Source organism: Mesocricetus auratus, unplaced genomic scaffold (assembly GCF_017639785.1).
Source record: "Mesocricetus auratus isolate SY011 unplaced genomic scaffold, BCM_Maur_2.0 Super-Scaffold_4256, whole genome shotgun sequence".
NCBI classification, from domain to species: domain Eukaryota; kingdom Metazoa; phylum Chordata; class Mammalia; order Rodentia; family Cricetidae; genus Mesocricetus; species Mesocricetus auratus.
The window spans coordinates 68,224,468-68,246,203 of NW_024429182.1; the positions used below are offsets into that span (position 1 = coordinate 68,224,468).

Consider the following 21,736-nt stretch of genomic DNA (forward strand, 5'->3'; position numbering starts at 1 on the left):
AATAGGCTAGCATTGTATGTGAACAAATGAGTCTTCCTCCAAAGAAAATTTAAAACACATCATTTACAAAAATTGAGTGAGTATGTGAACTCCTAGAGCATCTGGTCAAACTGGACTGAACAACGGATTATGAAATCTATATAATCAAAACATTTTCTAAATAAAAGTAACATAAGCTCTTTTTTAGACTCTGGAGATCATTTGCACACAAATTCAATATCCAGGGCAGGTTAAGACACATCTCTCGGGCACAATACCTTCTTGTTCATCTTCTCTCCTAGGTTTAGATGGGTAAATATGGATGCCCAGGGCAAACAACAACGATGATGATGAAGGTAAATCACTCACCTGATAATATGGTTGCAGAATTTCTGTCACCTAGTGATACAAATAAATCAAGATATTTCTTATTCAACTGAGTAACTTTTACTTTGCATATTTATTAGTCTAATGTGATAAGTCTGGAATGCAAAATAGGAAATCAATTCCTGATGAAATACAGGCTCTTGGGATTAACAGGGTCCAAGAAATATTTGCTGAGTAGATTGCTTTGAAGTTTTTCTAGGTAAAGCCTTTACACATGGCTCTTTGGAATAACTGAGAGTAAGCTAGTCACTACAAGAACTCAGGGCCACTTGTCTGTCCTGGGCAGTTGTTCACAGCTAGGCAAGAAGATTGTGACATGTCCAAAACTAAGATATAGTCTCAGCTCATGCTTTCCTCAGTGTTGAGTGGACCCTAAGTGGCCAACTCCACTAATCTTTTCTATACATGATTAATTATTCCATAGAATGTCATTAAATTATATCATATATTATAACATAATGTAGTATGATAATTTAAGTGTAGAAAATGATATATAATGTATCATAATTGTTGTCTATGTCAGATTACTATATACTAATGTTGACTTATAATGTGGTTATATCCTGAAAAAGACCATAAGTCAAAATAGCTTGGGTTAAAATATCCTAAGTGAAAAGCCTTGTGGGGTGGTATGTGCTTGTCATCCAGCTCTGGGAAGCAGAGACCGTCAGGCCTCTGAGGTTTGCTGGCCAGCTAGCCTAGCCTACTAGAGAAACTCCAAACCAATAAGAGACCCTGACAAAGAACACCTAGAGTTGTCCCAACCAGCTGGCACAGTTCTCCTGGCTATCTGGTGACATGACATGGTTCAGGATAATTTGATTAATTTTCTGACTCTGTTTTACTATCAATAAAATGGAAATTTACAAAGTACCTAACTAATAGGTTTCTTATGAAAATTAAATAAGTCATGCCTAGAAAGTGTTTAGAAGTCAGGCGTTAGTGACGCACGCCTTTAATCCCAGCACTCGGGAGGCAGAGTCAGGCAGATCTCTGTGAGTTCCAGGATAGCCTCCAAAACAATACAGAGAAACCCTGTCTCGAAAAACCAAAGAAAAAGTGTTTAGAATTAAACTATTTAGTACTGAAGTCAGGAACCTATGGCTCCATCCTACCTCACAGCAAGTGTCCACACCCAGACCCCACCCCGTGTGTATGTCTGTGTGTCTGTGTGTGGGTGTTTGTGTTTGATATTAATGACAGTGACTTCATCCGTCATCCACCACTCTCCACCTTTTTGTTTCTGAGACAGGGTCTCCCCCTGAACCTGGAGCTCATCAGTTCAGCTAGGCTGACTCTAACCAATGAGCTCCAGAGATCTCCCTATCTCTGCCCTCTCAGCACTGAGGTTCCAGGTGCCCACCACCAAGCCCAGCATTCGTGTGGGTGCTAGGTCTTCATGCTTTTGCAGGAGGTTTTTTTTTTTACCAACTCAACTGTCACCCAGCTCCAGAACCTGATTTTGCAAAAGACATTTTATGTGGAAACAGACAGGCCCATGATTTCGTGACTTCCTGAGGCTGGTTTCATGTTGTTCCCAGCTGTTTAGTCAAAACCATGACATCATTTGGCCTGTGAAACTTAAATGTTCTCTAAAGGGTTCTGAGCTGAAGACTCTAAGTAGCGACTCTGTGGGTAAGGCTCCCACCCAGAGCTGCCACACACTTCAGTGTCATTGGTACGTGTCACCACTCCAAGTCTGTGACCTTCAACGGAAACATGGTACTGTGAGGTGGGTGTTTTGTCTCCTCTTTCTGAAGGACATCGTGGCCTGTTATGATCACTGACACTGATGAAGTGGCAGAAATGGGGCCTACCCCTTCTGCTGCCAGACTCCAGAGAGAGGGGTGACTAAGTACGGAATGGCTCAGTAAGTGTTAAGAAGTCAGCATCAAATGAGGACGATGAGAAGAGCTTTAGTGTGAAAACACTCCTACCTTGTGACATTGCCACCAGCTCCTGGTCATTCCCTGGAGGGAGAAGGGTTGAGAATTAAGTGGTTGTTGGAGCTTTAGGTCAGATTCCTTCACACAGTTCAGAAGAACAGTCACTAAACGATTCTATGAACTATCCAAAGAATTTACCCCACCTTCTTAATAGCAGGAGGGGAACAAATTTTGCTTTAACAGCAATTCCCTTGGGGAAAATGAAAATGGTAATATTACAGAATAACTCAAACTTGAATAATTAAAACAAAATTGAAGCCAATTATTTAGAAGGAGTAAAGTGAGCCAAAAGCATTTTCTACTTAACATCAAAAATATCTTAAAGTTTATTTTTAAATTTTGTTTATTTTAAAAATATTTATTTATTTTTATTTTATGAATGCCTGGTGCCAACAAGAGGTCAGAAGAGAGTGCAGGATCCTCTGGAATTAGATGGCTGTAAGCTGTCATGTGGGTGCTGGGAACAGAATCCAAGTAAGTCCTCTGCAAAGGCAGCAAGTGTTTTAACAACTGAGTTATCTTTCCAGTTCTTATATTTTGTTTTTAATTGTGTGTATGTGTGTTATTAGTATATGCATGTGGATGCAGTGCCCATGGAGGCCAGAAGATGGTGCTAGATCCCCTGGACCTGGAGTTTTACACCTCTGTGAGCCTCACAACATGGGTGCTGGGAACTAAACTTGGATCTCTGTTGTTGTTTTTGTTTGTTTGTTTGGTTTTTGTTTTTGCTTTTTGAGACAAGATCTCCCCTGTGTGAACCAAGCTAGCCTGGAACTCACTATGTAACGTGGGTTGACCTTGAGCTTCCCGCCATCCTTCTACCTTAGCTGCCACAGTGATATGCTTGGTTTGGACTGTATTTCTTAAGTAATTTATTAAAATTTATTTTATGTGCATTGGCATGAAGGTGTCAGATCCCCTAGAACTGGAATTACAGACAGTTGTGAGCTGCTATGTAGGTGCCTGGGAATTGAACCCAGGTCCTCTGGAAGAGCAGCCAGTGCTCTTAACCACTGAGACATCTCTTCAGCACCTGGACTGTGAGAATTAATGGGAAATTTTTATCTTCATTCATCACAATGCTCTTGAATGAGTCACCTCACTGGTGGGTCAGGTTTTCTCTTTATGAGATGTCTTGGAATCCTTACAATGGAACTGCTGATGTCTGTCACTATGTTTTCTGTGTAAAAGTCCGTTTCAACATCTAGTGTCTAAAAATCCTGAGCTCAAGTCCTGAGCACTTAAATTACCCATGTCTCTATGCATGGCCTACCCAGGCAGCAGGGACAATTTGTGATTGCAGATGTGGATGCAAAGGTTCCAAAGGGATCGGTGTAGATGCAGTCTTGATAAGAAGGTATGCTCTGTTGGTAAGAGAGGAGGCCCTTACCTTCACAGATGACACTGGCATCTTCTCCAGCACCACAGTTATGTAGGTGCCAGCCAGCATGAGGACACAGTCCCAAAAAACTCTCTGTCCCAGCACAGTCCATCTCATCCAGTAGAAATTCTCCTGAACCATCACCAAATCGCGCCTTGCCTGGGGCTTCAAGGGCACGCCCACAGTTCAGCTGTCGGCAGACCACAGCGGCTTCACGCAAGTCCCATTGGTCATCGCAAACTCTGCCCCACTGGCCATGATAGAAAACTTCTACTCTCCCGGAGCATCGTCCTGACCCATTCGTGAGCTGCAGCTGTGGCCAGTCTTAAAGGTATAAAAGTGCTGCTGGAAGGAAGCTACGCCAGTTGGATCAGCTTGCCTAAGCACACGCCAAGCACTCGTCACACAACAACACATCTGAGCAGATAGCACGGGGGCTCCTATCGTTAACCGGATGGACCTGATCCATCTTGTCACAAAGGTCAGAACCTAGCAAAGATGAACTCTGCCCCATCCTGGCTGAGCTGGGATTCCCAGGAAGAGCTGTGAGAAGCATCTGGCACATTTAACCCTTAAGGTGGGTCCCACTGGCAATAGCTACCACTTTTCTAAAGCGCGTCATTTTTAGTAAAGAATTAAATGGAGATCCGCAAGCATCTGGAGTGCCAAGAAGCAAAGGTGGTGATGGTGGGTAATGGACAGTAGGGGTGGGGGGTCTTTTCTAAGTGTCAATGGTCTCAGGCTTGGAGAGGAGTGGGAAGGAGTTACTTGGACCAAGAACACCTAGGAAGAACGTAGAGCTTTCTTCAACACAGTAAGAAAAACAAAACAATCTAAACCAAGTCCACAAAGTGTTGTGAGTGGAGTGAGTGCACAGGGATTCTCTGGTGACATCATTCTATTCAGTAAGATATATGTGTATGGCTAAAGGTCTACCCACTAGTTAGAATCACCTGGTCGGGCATTGGTGGCGCACGCCTTTAATCCCAGCACTCGGGAGGCAGAGGCAGGCGGATCTCTGTGAGTTCGAGGCCAGCCTGGTCTACAGAGCGAGTTCCAGGGCAGCCTCCAAAACAATACAGAGAAACCCTGTCTCAAAACAACAACAACAACAAAAAAGAAACACCTGCCAAATCACATCACACAGGGAGCTAGGAAAGCACAACTCACCACCAGGAAACGGTGTTAAGATTCCAGCATCTAAGAGCAAAGATAAATAAACAGGAGTCATTACTGTGATTAAAAAAAAGAATCCACACAAGTGTACTGTGTGTGTTGAAGCTCATAGACATTGTGTGCGGGAAGGGGAGTGTATTCATAAGGATCTGGTCAGTGAAAATTGATGATGATGAGTTCAGGCATCTCAGAGTCACTTACAAACCGGATTGTATGAACAAATACATCAACTTCCAGAAGGCAGCAAGGTCCAAGGATCATGAAAGAGCACTCCCGTGGTAATCACAAGGGAGGCCATCAAGAGACTTAGATTAGCCAAGGCTTTCCTCTTTCCTGAAGGCACATGTTGTCCTGGGTCTCCCCTCTCTGTCCATATGTCTGAAGTTGGACTCTCCTTAGTCAAACTATTGCACCTTTTGAATTATAGCTTGCCAACCTAGATCCATTATCTCCTCCTGAATTCTCTGGAATATGTTTGGACAACAGATCCAGAGTAGTTTGGAGATGAAATACTACCTGTGTGGTTAATGCCGAGGAAGTCACCTTCTCATTTTTTCTTTCTCTTGATGGGTCCTTGTAAATAATTAAAGCCATGTTTGTCTTCTGCCCTCCCCTGCCTCCCACATGGGTTACAGTAGCAAATGCCACCAGATGACCAGGGGAGCTTGGGGATACTCTATTAAAAATGTGCTAAGCTCAGTCTTTGCTCTTACCAAAATCTCTCGAAGTTTCATTTTCTGTGAGAATGTGTTCAGATTCTATGAGGAAGAAAAGAAGATAGAGTGCAAGGTGAGTCTATGGGAGAGGATAAAATCTTCGATGTTCTGCCTTGCTGAATGGCTCCCTGTTGCCCTGGTACCCTGTCCCCAGTGGAAAGCTCAGACTAGAATTGGTTACACGGGGCTAGTTCAGAAAGGCCAGTGCTATCTAGGAAGGAGAGTTCATTTGCCTTTGTTCAGTATTTGTGGGGATGTCAGTGTGAATTGTACAGAGTTTACCCAGGTCTTTCAAGGAGGAGTGGTTTGCCAAGCTTCTCAGCTTGGAATCAAAGCTGGATGGCCACAGGTTAAATAGGCACGTTTTCTTAAGGGATTTATGCTACCAGGTATTGAGTGTTTCAAATGTTGTTCATATTAAAATAGATGCAACTTTGGTATCATTTAGACTTTGAAACTAAATGAGATTTCAGAGTGTCTGCTGAGGGCCAGGCAACCCGGGTTGTGCCATTTCAAGAAGCGACTGATTCGCTCATAGGTGTTTGTTCTCTGGATGACAAGTCATTAGCATTCTTTGTCTTTCTGCCTGTGTCAGGAAAAGTGAGCACTTGAGGAGTTGGAAGGGGGTGGGCTGGGGAGTGGGGACTCCCTGTACCTGGGGGGTCTTGTCAAGAATATGTGAATGTTCTGGAGTCTAAGCAGCAGCTATGGATGAGACTACTAGCAGAGCAACAGTGTCAACTGTGAATGCTTACACATTTTGCTAAGGTTCAGGGCATCTCTTCCAAAGAGTAGCATATTTGGTGGGGAAACGGGGCATTAGGTATGGCTGCCTTGGGTCCAAATGCACCCTGGGTGACCTTGGTCAAGAAAGCATTCATCTTGACCTTGACTTAATTTTGTCCTTTAGTTGGGTCTTTATTTTCAAAACAAGAACAGTAAAGCAAACCCACCTGAGTGATAAGGATGGGGCGGGAAATGGATGCAAAGAGCTCACAGAATGCAAAGTGCCCCATGAGCAGATAGGATTTATGCTTTGAGGCAGTCTCTTAGGCAAAACCAGAGATTTATTACTTAGAACAATACACATGCTGATTCAAACTCTAATTCAATAAATCCACCAGAATAACATATTTACAAAAAATTACAGGACATATTTAATCAACTTTAATCAGCAGAAAAGAAAAGCAGATGGTGCTGGAGAGATGGCTCAGAGGTTAAGAGCACTGGCTGCTCTTCCGGAGGTCCTGAGTTCAATACCCAGCAACCACATGGTGTCTCACAGCCATCTGTAATAATGAGATCTGGTGCCCTCTTTTGGCACACAGGCAAACATGCAGGCAGAACACTATACATAATAAATAAATCTTAAAAGAAAGAAAGAGAAGAAAATCAGATGAAATTATTGGGAGGTGCTCAGCCCAGGCTGCCACTTGGGTAAGGAGTTGTAGATGATTTCTTGCCCATATGAAAGTAACTATTAATCAAGTGTCAGTGCACTATTAATTTATAACTAGTTACTGATGTAAATGTCTCTACCAGCACACGCTTGATTCTAAAGCTTCTGCACTATCGTCATCTGGTACTGGAACATTTTTTGCAGCAGAGGGCCATCCTATGCACTGTATGAGGTTTAACAGCATCCCTGGATGCTGCCACACACACCAGGGGCATCCCAAGTATGACAATCAAAGCGTCCAAATGCTAGGACACAAAATCAACTCCAGCTGGGAACAGCCACAGAAAGATACACTTGAGAAGGGTTTTTAAACCCCCCAAAGCAAGGTTCATACTTACGTTAATTTGCTAACTAGACTGCCCTCAGCCCCTCCCTCTCAGGGTCCCTGGTCCAAGAATGTGCAGCCTCAGAGAGCAGCAAAGTCTTTCTGCCCACCCAGGCTGCTCAGAACAGCTGGATGAGGCCAGTGCGAATTCTGACCATAGTGGTAGGGTTGAGGGCTCATAGGCAGTGCTTTCAGAAGGGGGTGACCCAGTTCAACCTAAAAGCAGGTCTCAGAGTAATGATAATCAGAGGAGCTTTCTCCTGCAGGCTGGAGAGTCACCTTAGGACGGCAGTTCCAAGGGCCAGGACTTCTCTATACTCCCTGCAGTGTGGAAGACCCCAGCCAGGGAAGGGCTCATGATCGTCTGCAGTCACCAAGAATGAAACATGCTGCTTTCTGATGGCAGTGGGCACATGCAAGGAAGCCATTAGTCCATCCCGTGGAGCCAGAGTCATTTTGGTCACTGCTAGACCGCCCAAGCCTTCCACAGAAAATGCTTGTTAGGAGAGTTCTTAGCTCTTAGCCAGTGAATGAAAACTTAGCTCCTGCTTCCTAGAAGGTTGAACCGTGAAATAGGAGCAGAGGAGACTGGGGAAAGGGACTCTGGTCTGCCAAGTAGCAGGTGGAGAGCAAGGAGGGGCCTTTCTTCTCTCTTCTACCCAACTCTATACCTTGCTCTATCATCCACAGCTAACTCACCAGGCCCAGAACTACTCTGTCTCTAGGAACTTGATTCCCCCCAAAGCAGAATTTCAGAGACCATGTTATTGGCAGCCCAGCTGGCAGGGTACAGGGCAGGGCACTGGGTCGCAATGATTACCATCACAATGATCGCTCCCATTTAATTAGAAAAAAGCTAAAAGATATGCAATGCCACAGCAAGCACAGAGAGATGAGTGTAGGGAGAGGGTTACCCAAGGGTACCTCCCCACAATCCCACGGGGCCCACAATCAGAAGGGGCCCACCCTAGGGAGCTCTGCTGTCTCTGTCTAGAAATTTCTCATAGCTCTCACCCTAGGACCCACAAATCACATATCCTTGCAGCTGGCCTGAGTGGTTTCATTTCCAATCTGTTACTCTAGTGCTACTGTTGGTCACCTAAACAGATGCAGGAGGACTGGGGTGGAGTAAGAGATCTACATTCAGCAGCTCCCCAAACCCCATGAAGGAGAGGCTCCACACAAGTGCATTCTGGAAGGTGCCTGGGACCATGTGCAGGCACCCACAGGACAGTATGCTACAACAGTTTCCTTTGGGTCAGGGAGAAAGGAGAATGATTGGATAAAGTGAGAAATCAACTCTTGGAAAAGACGGAAAGTGATTTACCGGAGCAGACGACACCAATGTCTTCCTCGTGCCCACAGTTGTGGATGAACCAGCCAGCGTGAGAACACTGCCCCAGGGAGACCTCGGTCCCAGAGCACTGCACATCATCCAGAAGAATGGGGCCAGAGCCCTGGCTAAAGTAGGCCTCTCCCAGACTGGACACGGCAGCCCCGCAGCCCAGCTGCTGACACACGACCTGCGCTTCCTTCTCGTCCCACAGATCGTCGCACACTGTGCCCCACACGCCTTCAAAATACACCTCCACTCGGCCAGAACACCTGTTAGGACCTTCCACGAGCTGCGCAGGAAGCCAGTCTTTGGGAGAAAGGTAGTCCCCACCCCCACTGAGTGTTGATGAATGGACTCAACCTCCCCTCCAACTTCCCGGGAGGGGAAGTTTGTTCCCAGCACATGGTTAACCCCCTTACACAGACATCTTTGTAAGGCTCTATTGTCCCGGGGGAGGAAAAGATGACAGTAGCAATGGTCTTCTGGTATCAGAACACTAACTAATGAGGCCCAGAGTGTGACTTCACCGATCTCCCTGGATCCTCATCTGGGATAGACTTATCCCTGCTGTGATGGGAAGCCACAAGGCTTTGCTTTGTTCTTTTCAGTTCCCTTTTCATTCTGTGCCCCAGCCACCACCTATTCCAGCAAGAAAGTCTTCATCTGAGAAGACAGAAACTGTCCAACTCTGGCCGCTTGATAGCTCAGTCTAAGATTTGGATTCTTGAGTCATTTCCACTGTGCCCTGTGGTGTTGGGTCAGGGTGTCCGGCAAAGGCAAATGCTCGGGGAGTGCATTCTGTTGCACAGGGGCAGGACAGGGCTGCCCTCCACGGTCACCTGGCACTCCCATTTCTACCTGCCAGCACTTTGCTGAGCAGCAGCCTACTGGCTGTCCCAGTGTTCTCGGGGCAGCAAGCTTTGCTAAGACAGTGGATAAAAGACAGGGCTTGACTTGGCCAGTCACTAGCTATGCAGTCGGTATATGTGGACCACTTAAATCCTCTTTTCTTCGTCTGCAAAAGAAAGCTGTGCATACCTTAAAGTGGGATCATGAGACAAATTCAGGTATTGTGCCTGGCACACGGGGAGTACTGAGGAGCCATTTTTATTATCTCCCTTCTATAAACCAGCAATTAGATAAGTGGGGACCAGTGAAGAAAAGCTGTGACAGGGAAGGGGGAAGAATGGTCTCCTATCTTTCCTCTTTCCAGTCACCACAGAGCAGGACTTCAAAGTGTGGCCCACAGACAGGGCCTGTTCCCATCTCTGAGAAAGCTTGTTAAATATGAAGGTTGGGGTACAGCCTGTCTGGGGGTAAGGTCCAAGACTTTGCGTGTTCGGCATATTCTTAACAAGTCTTTGAGTGATTCCCATGCACTCCGACATTTAAGGACACTCTTTGTCACTAATGGGTGAGAACCATGAAGGCAGAGAAGGCTCTGGCAGTCTCTGTCTTGTTAGGCACAGAGAATCCTGGGGTGCTTTTGTGTCTGGGGATGAGTGACTCATCCCACTGAGCTTGGACTGTCCATCCCCAGGGCTTTGGTGTCCTTCCACCTCAAGGTACCCTTATTCCCTTGGCCCTCCTTCTGCAGGCCATGGGCATTGTCCGGCGAGGACTCACCTTCCTGCTGTTCCTCAGACATGCCTTGAAAGGGGCTTCTCTGAGGTCTCCCCTTTCCCAGATTTGCTCCGGGTCCTCCGATGTCCCTCCTGTAGCAAGCTGAGATGTATCCACCATGTTAGAGGCCTGCAGGGACCCTGAACACAGCCAACCCAGGCCCCACAAAACCTCCTGGGTCTTGTCCAAACCCACCACTCCTCAGGCACAGCAGAGCCCGGGAATCTGAATTTGCAGCCATCCAGAGCAGGGATGCCACCAGGAAAGGACCAGGTGCTCTGGAATTTATTTTCGTTAAGCTCCTGCCTTGGGGCATACTTGATCTTAAAATTCCTCTTTTCTGTCAGTTCTGTGTTAATTTCAGTTGACAGTTTGTCAGCCAGTATACTTCATTATGATTCTCTAGCCATCTGTAGTTAATGTTGAATTTTCATGACAGCTTACATATAAATTCTACTACACTCTTAGTTAACTTGCTGTTTCTAACACTTCTTGGATTGACTTTTTACAACAACTTTTGCTTTTTAAAATTTTTTCTATTCTTATTTTCATTACCTTTCCTCATTTTATTTTCATTACCATTTCCTCATTGGAAAAGATCCTTAGGATTGTTCTTCTTAATTTTACATTGTTTTTAAATTTTCTTTCTTTCTTTTTTTGTAGGACGATGTCACTCTACGTAGCCATGACTGGCCTTATGCAGACAGGACTGACCTTGAATTCACAAAACCTGCTGGCCTCTGCCACCCAAGCACTGGGATTAAAGGCCTGGACCTGGTTTTTGTCTTTTAAAGGTATTGGTTAATAAAAAGGTATTTGGTTTCTACTCAGAATAAATATAGCAGGGTTGTTGTTGTGCTTTAAACTGATACCCGACTCTTCCTAGGCAGGAGCAATAACTTTTCTCTAACTTCCCACAGCAGGACTGTCCCACAGCAGTTCCCTGGTGAGTCTACCTGTCATTCAGACCATATCTCTACTTTAGCCATTGGGAGGTGACTCTGTTCAGTGAACCACAAAGAATCCAGGCCTATGGTATTGTTGGGTCAGGGTAGCTTTACAATAGCCTAATTGCCATGTGCTGTCGAGAGAGCCTGCTGTGCTTTGACATTGGGTAACACCCTGGAACATGTCAAAGGTGACCGGGTCCTTTTGCCCTCTTCACAGATAAGCAAGCACATGAGGCAGAGGTATGAGCTAGGCTGCCAGAGACTACAGAGCCTTCCAAGGTTCCTGGAAGTTCAGAGCTGGTCTTTCACGAATGCTCCTGATGGGCCCCTTTGAGCCTAAGCACTGCCTGTTGTCTGTTCTGAGCGGACTTGAAGAACGGCTGCCATCATTTGCATTCCTGTTTAACAGACGAGAAAGCTAGGACACAGAGAAGCCTGTGCAGGGCGTACCCATGGTGGGCTCTGGAGGCCATTCAGCCTCTGAAGCGCCTGGCCTCCCGAGCATCTTCATCTTGTCCACATCCATGGCTTGGCTTCAGCTCTGACTCTCCTCCCAGACCTCACGTAACACTGTATCAGGTCAGGTCTAACACTTTCCATTTACCCAGTCGCTCCCACCCCTTTGAGACAGTCTGGAACAGCCTCTAACTCCCCACCCTCCCGCCTCAGCCTCCTGAGTACTGAGATGGGTACCACGCCTGGCACCAACTACTTTTCATTAATAATACTAAATCTTCAGGTATATTTTAGGCCTTAACTCTCTTTTGAGACAAGGTCTCACAATGGAGCCATGGATGCCCTGGAATACTCTAGGTAGACAAGACAGGCCTCAAACTCACAGGGGATCCACCTGCCTCTGCCTCCTAACTTCTGGGGTTAAAAGAATGAGCCACCAAACCCAGATTCAACATTTTGAAAGTATTACATATTCACCATCTCATTAGAAACTGTTTAGTGTGTGCTGGTTAGGCAGGCCTGGAATGTAGGTGGTCATGAGAAAGAAGAAAGGGAGGAAGGGAGGGAGGGAGGGAGGGAGGGAGGAAAGAGAGATAAGAAGGGAGGAAGGGAGAGAGGAGGGAGGGAAAGAGGGAGGAAGGAAGGATCTTCACTGCTACTGTATAAACATGAGGCCATCCAGAAGGAGGAGGGGTGTGTATATGTGTGTGTGTGTGTGTGTGTCTGTCTGTCTGTCTGTCTGTCTATGTCTCTGTCTGTCTGTCTGTGTATGTGTGTGTCTCTATCGGTCTGTGTGTCTCTGTCTGTCTACGCTGTCATTCTTTCAATCACTTCTGATTTATTTCTCTTCTACTCTACTCCATGTCACCTGCCACACTAGTATCATTTTGATGACTGTGGGAGGTCCTAATTATCTACTAAAGGTCAAAGTTCTTAGCTGGAGTTTAAAAACCCTCTGTAATTAGACCACAGCTTCCTTTCCAGCTCCTGTCTTAGGTCGTTGCTCTTCTCAAAAGGAAAACTCATCCTGTCCACATCTAGCATTTCTCTTGAATTATTAGAATTCCCACACATGAACACAGCTTCCCAGCCATTCAGAGAAGATCAACACTAAGTCATCAGCTGTGGTTCCAGATTCAAGTGGGCAAATTGCTTGAGCTAACACAAATTAATCCAGTGGTGCTGTTTGCTGCACACACTGCAGACAAGAAAGCCAAGCACCAAGGTCCCAGGGATGCCAGGCACACAGGCATCATTTGTTCCCTGAGATAATCAGTGAACCAGTGGCCCAGGGGACATGGAGGAGACACCCAGCAAGCTTCAAAAACAAATTTAGTCCCAAACAAGGCAATTCCAAATGCAATGATTCATGCCTGTCAAATGGGTCTTATTTTCCCTTTACTTATTGCCAAACCTGGGATGTTTGTCTGAGTGAGAATAGGCACGAGGACTACTTTGTCCCTAGTAATAGTCAGCCATATTCTTCAAACACATTTCCTAAGGCTGTAAACTGGGTGAATGGCTGCCGTGCTGGAAATCTGAAGTGCGACCAGTGGAATATTGAGTGGAGCTGGAGGGTAAGTGGAGACAGGTTGGGAAGGGTTTTTAGGGTAAAGACAAAGGTGTTGACACAAGGGGTTGAAATTCAAGGTGGGAGAGGATAGAGGTGGGGAGGAGGGGACATCTTCCTAAATCGTGGTGGCAGCGGGAGAAAGGAAGGAAGAGTGCAAAGGAGCCGACCCAGGTGGGCCTGGCTGACTAAGGAGGGAGAAGAGGATTCAGAACACAGCCTCAAGGCTGGATTCTGTGCCTGGGATGGGGTGTAAATCACCGGAAAAGCTGGAGACCTGGATGGGTTACTGGATTAGAAATGATTGCCAGTGGTCAGGAAGCAGAGTGAACCACTGGGGGAAAGTGACTAGGGGACCGTTCTGAGATGAGGCAGACCACAGGGCCAAGGGAGAGCAAGTGTCTGAGCTCACAGATGCTAACCAGACAGATGCTGTCCTCTCAGTAGAAAAAGCAACCATCTTCCCCTAAAAAGACCGGTGCCCTTATTAATGGGACCTACTGAAACTGAGAAGCTTCTGTAAGGCAAAGGACACAGTCAGCAAGACAAAAAGGCAGCCCACAGAATGGGAAAAATATTCACTAATCCCACATCTGACAGAGGGTTGATCTCCAAAATTTACAAAGAACTCAAGAAGCAAGTCTCCAAAACATCAAAGGACCCAATTAAAAAGTGGGCTGCAGAACTAAATAGAGAGTTTTCAATAGAGGAGTCTAAAATGGCTGAGAGGCACTTGAGAAAGTGCTCAACATCCTTAGCCATCCAGGAAATGCAAATCAGAACAACTCTGAGATACCATCTCACTCCTGTCAGAATGGCTAAAATCAAACACCAATGACAATTTATGCTGGAAAGGATGTGGTGAAAGGGGGACACTCCTCCATTGCTGGTGGGAGTGCCAACTGGTTCAGCCACTTTGGAAATCAGTATGGAGATTCCTCAGAAAAATGGGAATAAACCTACCACAAGACCCAGCAACTCCACTCTTAGGCATATATCCAAAAGATGCCCATTCATACAACAAAGATGTCTGTTCCACTATGTTCATAGCAGCTTTATTTGTAATAGCCAGAACTTGGAAGCAACCTAGATGTCCCTCAACCGAAGAGTGGATAGAGAAAATGTGGTACATTTACACAATGGAGTACTATTCAGCAGAAAAAAAAATAATGGAATCATGAGATTCGCAGGCAAATGGATGACACTAGAAGAAACCATCCTGAGTGAGGTAACCCAGTCACAAAAAGAGAAACATGACATGTACTCTCTCATATATGGATTTTAGACATAGATCTGGGGAGTGCCAGCCTACAATCCCATGGCCAGAGAGTCTGGGAAACAGAAACTTCATTTAGTGGCTGATCGAAGAAGAGGCAGACTCCCTCGGTTAAGTACTGAGCTGAACTCAAGAAAGCCAGTAACAGAGAGGGAGGTCTGATGACCAAAGGGATTAAGACTGGGCTGGTTTAACCCCCAGAAACAGCTGACCTAACAAAGGTTAACTCTTGAATCCCAGGCATCAGCCTGGGAATCCAGCATGGGACTGATCAAGACCCCCTGAATCTGGGTGTCAGTGAGGAGGCCTAGGTAATCTATTGAGCCTTGGGCAGCAGATCAGTATCCATCCCGAGTATACACATGGACTTTGGACTCCCATCCAACAATGTGCGGTGCACTCTCACCCTGAACTCTTGGGGAAGGGTCTAGGCCCTGCCCTATATGAAATGACAGACTATGGACACCCCCATGGAGGGCCTCACCCTCCCTGGGGGAATGAGGGGATAACAGGGGGGGGTGGGGAGAGGGCAGGGGAGGAGGGGAGGGAAAGGGAGAGGGACCTGGAACTGACTTGTGAAGCAACCTTGTTTCTTATCTAAATTTAAACTGAAAAATAAATAAATAAATAAATAAATAAATAAATAAATAAACAAACAAACAGAATGTGGACTAATATAATGTAGGCTCTGAAACTAAAATTTGTGAGTCTATGAGTATGTCTTTTGTTCACTAATGACTATGTTGTTGTTCAGTGCTCATTTAGAAAATGTTGGTTCATTGAGTTATATAGCTATTGTAATACTGTGATGCTTCTTTATACAATAAACAAACTATATCTGTAAAAAAAAAAAGACCAGTGCCATGAAGGAGTTGGGTAGATTAGGGATAGGAGGTGAGGGAAGTAAGGATCTGTGACCCTGTGGCCAGAATCTGGCTGTGGGGGAAGAGTGACCTCCAAGGGGGTCCACAGCAGGGAGGATTAAACCGACTGCCTTCTGTTTGCTTATTCCTTGAGTCAGGGTCTTACTGAACAGCCCAGGCTGGCCTTGGACTTACAGTTCTGCCTCAGTGCTATAATAGGTCATCACCACCAGGCTTAGCTTCAGTCTCTGTATGGGGAAAGGGGCCCCATTGCGGGGGTCTGAACCTAGGGTCATTCACAGGCCAAGCATGTATTCTACCACTGAGCTATGCCAGCTCTTGACCTTTCATATGGAGAACTGACAGTCTCCCAGTCTTGGGTAAGACACACTTCGACTCTACACATCCCAGCTTGAGGCTGTCCCCACCCCTCTTCTACAGACCTCCAGGGCAGCCAACAGTGGGGGCAAATGGTGTCTTGCCTGTTTGATTTGGAGTGTTTGGGAAGTATTAGTTGGAAGCATGAGTTACAGAGCCAGGGATAAGGGAAGATTTGAGGAGGACTAAGCAAAGAGATAACAGATACCCCAGGAAGGAGGATAAGATTGAGAACAGTGATTAGGACAACAAGGCAAGGTTCCTTTGGGCTGGGAACATGGAGGAAAGTGTTCGAAGCAGGTTGGTCATGTGTGGTGAGTGTGTGTGAATGAATATGTATGATGAAAGTGTATGTATGAGTGTGTAAGAATGTGAATGAATGTGTCTGTGTGTGTGTGCGCGAGAGCATGCATGTGCGCTTGATAGCTGTGTCAACTTGACCTTAACTGAGAACTTAAATCTACAAGATTGGGTTGTATGCAAACCTGTAGGGCACTTTCTTTATTAGTGATTGATGCGAGAGGGCCCAGCCCATTGTAGGTGGTGCCTATCATGGACTGACTGATGGGCCTGGGTCCTATAGGAAAGCAGGCTGAGAAAGCCAGTGAGCAGTACTCCTTCATGGCCTCTGCATCAGTTTCCACCTCTAGGTTCCTTCCCTGTTTAAGTTCTTGCCCTAACGTCCTTCGATGATGAACTGTGATTTGGAATTATAAGGTGAAACAAACCCTCTCCTCCCCAAGCTGCTTTTGGTCATGGTGTTTCATCACAGCAGTAGAACCCTAACTAAGACAGGGTGTGTGAATGTATGTGTGAGTGGTGGTAGGTGTGAGTATTATCCCAGGTCTTCATTGCATTCAGCAGGGAGTGTAACATTTGCTTAACATTTGGCTAGAGGTGCGTGGGACAGCAGGTAGGCACCCTATGCTGGAAGGAGAGTCAGTTGGCCACAGTGGCTTTGTAGATACTGTTTTCCTATTTGAGATGGAGAATGTTGCAAGCAGAAGCTTCCAGAAAAATAAGGACACTCATGTCGAAGAGTCTACAAGGCTAGCTAGAACTTCATGCCTGTGAATCGGAAAGTTACAGGTCAAGAATCAAAACCATCCTGAGCCATTTTAATCCCCTCAACAGCTGTTTATCACCCACCCTCTGCATTTTCCCCAACATCCTTTTTAATGTCAGATAACCCCTGGAATATATTCTGAGCAGACCATTAGCTTCCACTAACTCAAAAGCTAGGAATGTCTTCAGACAGCACCTGAGTCCTACTAAAGCAGAGATTGACACCGTGTTAGAACTGACCTACACTAGTTCTCCACCAGCAGCCTTCTAAAGTGGCCACCAAGTTGTCTTTTGCACTTTCCATGTGAATTTGTCCCAGTAACACCCAAGGCTCCAGTGATCTTCAAGTTCCACAAATCCCTTCTATCAGTACATGACCTTTGGGGAGCTGGACTAGGTCCCTGGGTGGTTGTTCTTGGAAGGTCTCACTGGCTCCATTGTCTGTGAGGTTCTTGTGCAATCATTAAGAGCCTGGCAAAGCCTGTTGCACCATATCATGTCACTAATCCTTGGGTCCTGGAAGCTCAAGACACCCCTGAGTGCTGTGACAGGCTTACTGAAGTGCTCCTTCAGAAGTAATCAAGGCCCTCACTGGGACACTTTTCTTATTGAGACTTGAGTTTCAGTGTGATGAAAAGTGGGCCTCAGGTAAAGTTAGGACCAGGACCCAGGTTGATTCTTATATGGGGGCCACCCTGTTGTTCCTAGTGTTTTATAAGGGGACTCCCCGAACACATTCTTAAGAGAACCACTTAATTTAGGGGCCAACCCCCTCCCAGCTCACAGAACTTGTTACTCTTGTCCAAGACTGAGAATTATCTTTCCATTTCCCATGTCCATAGCCATGCTAAATCCTTTCTACACTTGGTTCCAAACAGGCCAGGTCAAAATCCCAGGAGTGTTTCCCAAAAGCAGTCCCCACTGTGGCTAGGGGCAGATCCACTGGGGCACCTTCTGGATTGGACCAGGAGTCATTTTCATCCATGCTTAAGTTGATATCCCCAGAGCCAACACTGTCACTTTGAATACAATCAACCTCAGCATCATCTTTGCCATGGTGGAGCTAAAATGATTAGATAGAATTTTAATTCTCCCAGAACATTCCAAAAGTTCTTGCCTGCTAGGAAAGCCCATCAGTCCCCACACACTATTGGCATAGTTCACACATTGCCCAGTGTTTGCCTTGAACAACAAGCTTGTTATTCACAGAGGAAAAAAAAGTTCCTTTTTTTGTTATATCTTGAAAGTTGAATCTATTACTTGAAAATTCCTACTGAGGGGCTGGAGAGGTAACTCGGAAGTTAAGAGAATTTACTAATCTTGCCAAAGACCTGAGTTCAGTTCCCAGCACACGGCCCTGGGCTGTTCACAATGCCTTGTAACTCCAACTCCAGGGCTCTAGCTTCCGAAGGCACCGTACTCAGCTGCACACACCCACACAGACAAATGCACACAACAGAAAGAAAGAGAGAAAGAAAGAAAGAAAGAAAGAAAGAAAGAAAGAAAGAAAGAAAGAAAGAAAGAAAGAAAGGAAGGAAGGAAGGAAGGAGAAGGAAGGAAGGAAGGAAGGAAGGAAGGAAGGAAGGAGAAGGAAGAAAGGAAGGAAGGAAGGAGAAGGAAGAAAGGAAGGAAGGAAGGCAGGCAGGAAGGAAGGAAGAAAGGAAGGAAGGAAGGAGAAGGAAGGAAGGAAGGAAGGAAGCTGGCTACTGAAACAGTGAAAGGGAAGAACATTGGGTTTCCTGGGGGAGCTTGGAGAATGGAGTTGTTATGGCTCAGGGTTACAGCTTGCATCTGAGATCCAATAACTTTGTTTCTTCATTTGAGATGTGCAATTTGTAATTCACAGCATCTATAACATCAGTTAGATTGATTGAGCATATCCAGTGCCTGAGGGACCCTTCCAAGACTTTTCCTAACATCATTCCACTAAATCTACCTGACAGTCTGAGACTTTTGTAGAAGAGGCCACAGCAGCATGGGGATTCAAAACTTGTTCCAAGTTCCTAGGGCTAGATAGTGTTCATTAAGGCTTGAATGCTCTAGAGCAATGACTCTCAACCTTCTGAATGCTGAGACCCCTAATACAGGTCCTTGTGTTGCGGTGACCCCCAACCATAAAATTATTTCATTACTCTTTCATAACCGTAATTTTGTTACTTGTATGAATCATAATATAAATATTTGTGTTTTCCAGTGGCCTTAGGTGACCTCTGTGATAGGGCCCACTCAACCCCCTGTGGGGTCATGACCCACAGGTTGAATCTGCTGCTCTAGATCTTTGCATCTGTAGTCTTAATTCCCAGGCACAAATATTATAGAACATGTAGACTAAAAATGAGGTTCAAAGCACCCAAGAAATCATTAAATTTTCCTTATGCTTTAGTGCAACTTAGCTGTTTTTTAATAGTAGGGATATTACATAAACATATACATACAATTATCTATAATCAAGTTGTTTGCTTGGGGGAATATTCCAAATATTCATTTGTTTACTTTCTCATTTATACTCAAGTGAAAGAACTAAACAATAAAAGACTTGAATATTTTCCCCTAAAGCCACTGAACAATGACAAAAATGATCAAGATTATGTAACTGTTTAAAGTTAGTTTAGTCTCAGATGAAATTAGAAGCTCCTTAAGCAAACCAGTAGAGAATATACAATAAAACCTAGAATATCAAAGGGAACAATCTGATTTTCATAAAGTATGCATTTTTCAGAAAATAAATCTTTGTAAGTCAAGTCCAGATAATTTTATGTCATATCAAATAGTTCAAGCCAGGATGATTTATTGCCATTTTTCGGATCCATTCAACACTAGAAAAGAAATGCCAACTATAATTCAATATTCTTAGTGAGTGCTAAACACCAAATTAAGGACGCATGAACCAAAGAACACTTCAAAGTCCCTCACTGACTCATCTTAACCAGTAGCCCTTCTTTATTTCCCTCCAGAATCCTACAAACAGAGGCACAGTCTATGAACACAGTAAACCGACTTGATGCTTTGTTCACCGAAAACAAACCTCCCATAAAGTATTTGACTCCACTTCCATAAAACGGATCAAGTGATGAGCGGCTGACCACAGCAGCATCTCTTCAGTCGGATTATGTTAAACAAAGTAATCGCTCCCTTGCTTCATTTTAAGCTGATACATCAGAGGACAAGGGACAGATAACCACACTTTCTCTTTCCAGTTTGTCACAAGGTATTAGCTGTGTAAAGAGCCCTGGGGCATTGGCTGTGTACCTGCTTCAGGGAGAATCACACCATGGAAGAGCAGCAGCCAAAGTAGGCGGGTGTGGCAGCCCATGTTGGGAGGGCGTCCAGCTACTGGCTAGCCTCAAGTTCCAGCTTTATATTCTCCCCAGGCTGCCTGCTGGGAGTGGCCTGGCAACTTGATGCTCTTCTCCAGCCTGAGCTGGCAGGTGTCCAGAGCAGGGCATGGCAATACATTTGCTTTGGCGTCTTGCGTGTTAGCTCTGGGGAGCAAGAGTGATTTGATCTATTGGATACATTTCATTAGAGCAGCTAGAAGTCAGTGCTATATAGTGTGCTGAGGCCTGGTCTGACAGATAGAAGCCTCCAGGCCCTCAGGGATGAGAAACTAGGAGGAGCCTAGAGCCCCCCTAGGGTATCATTTCCTGTGTCATTGGCTGATCCCAATGCAAAAGGCTTATAGAATCCTATTTATTACTCTGTGTCCACATCCTACCTCTCTCCTTTTCTTGAAATGCCCCATTGGTCTACAGCTACCTACACTTGCTCCATCTTCTAGCTCCCACAGCACTAAGTGTGTGCACTTAACAACACTCAATACATCCTGCCTTGGTTATCATTGCTTTCATTCCAGTCTGAGTTCCTCCACTGAACTATTCTAGTTTGCTTTCTATTATTGTGATACACACCATGACCCAAAGCAACTGGGGGTGGACAGGGCTGGTTTCATTTTACAGTTTATAGTCTGTCATTGGGGGAAGTCAGGACAGGAACACAAGCATGGCAGGAACTTGAAGGCAGGAACTGAAACAGAGGCCATAAAGAAATTACATTTACCGGATTGCTCTCTTTTTTGTCTTTAAATTTTTATTTTATTTGTGTGTGTGTGTGTGTGTGTGTGTGTAATGTTTGCCTGCTTGTATGTATATCCACCATGTATGTATGTATGTCCGCCACCATGTCTGGTGCCAGCAGACACCAGAGAAAGGTGTTGGATTCCCTGGAACTGGAGTTACAGATGGTTGTAAGCTGAGAATCGAAATTTGTCCATGCCCCAGTCTGTGTCATATATATGTCAAAAATGACTTTGTTTTCTTATACAACTCAGGAACACCTGCCCATGGATAGCACCACCCAGGGTGAGCTGGGCCCTCCCACATCAATAATGAATTAAGAAAATGCCCCACATGTTGGCCTACAGGCCAATCCAATGGATATATTTACAGCAAAGGTATCCTCTTCCCAGATGACTGTAGCTTGTGTCAAGTTGAGGAAAACTAACCATCATAGGCCAGTAAGATTTCCAAGGCAAGGATTTTCTTCAGATTGTTGTGGTCTTATTTATAACATGGTTGGCACAATGCCCTCTACTTAAATATCTGTTGGATTTTAATTACTGCTTCCTTCATGGGTAACTTCTCTCTACCGGAATCAGTAACCCAAGCCCTCTCTCCCAGCCTTCTGTCTCACACCACACCCTCTAGAGCCTGTCTAACTTACACCCCTCCATGTGAAACAGGGGTAAAGGACTAGAATGTTCTGCGCATCATGAAAAGGAATTGCAAGAAACCATTTTTCTAATCTGAAAACTCCTCTCTTACTTTTGAGGCTCCCAGCCAGTTGGGTGACTC

General features: G+C 45.3%; 1 protein-coding gene across 1 annotated transcript in view; it reads right to left on the reverse strand.

The window, feature by feature from the left end:
• The window catches only part of LOC101835886 (deleted in malignant brain tumors 1 protein-like), a 121,941-nt gene extending 101,742 nt beyond the window's left edge, over positions 1–20,199 (reverse strand). The window contains 6 exon segments of the mRNA XM_040731272.1: positions 349–378; positions 2,304–2,336; positions 3,703–4,017; positions 8,697–9,011; positions 10,332–10,430; positions 20,136–20,199. Of these exon segments, the coding sequence (XP_040587206.1) occupies positions 349–378; positions 2,304–2,336; positions 3,703–4,017; positions 8,697–9,011; positions 10,332–10,430; positions 20,136–20,199 (856 nt within the window).
• Positions 20,200–21,736: the final 1,537 nt, after the last annotated feature.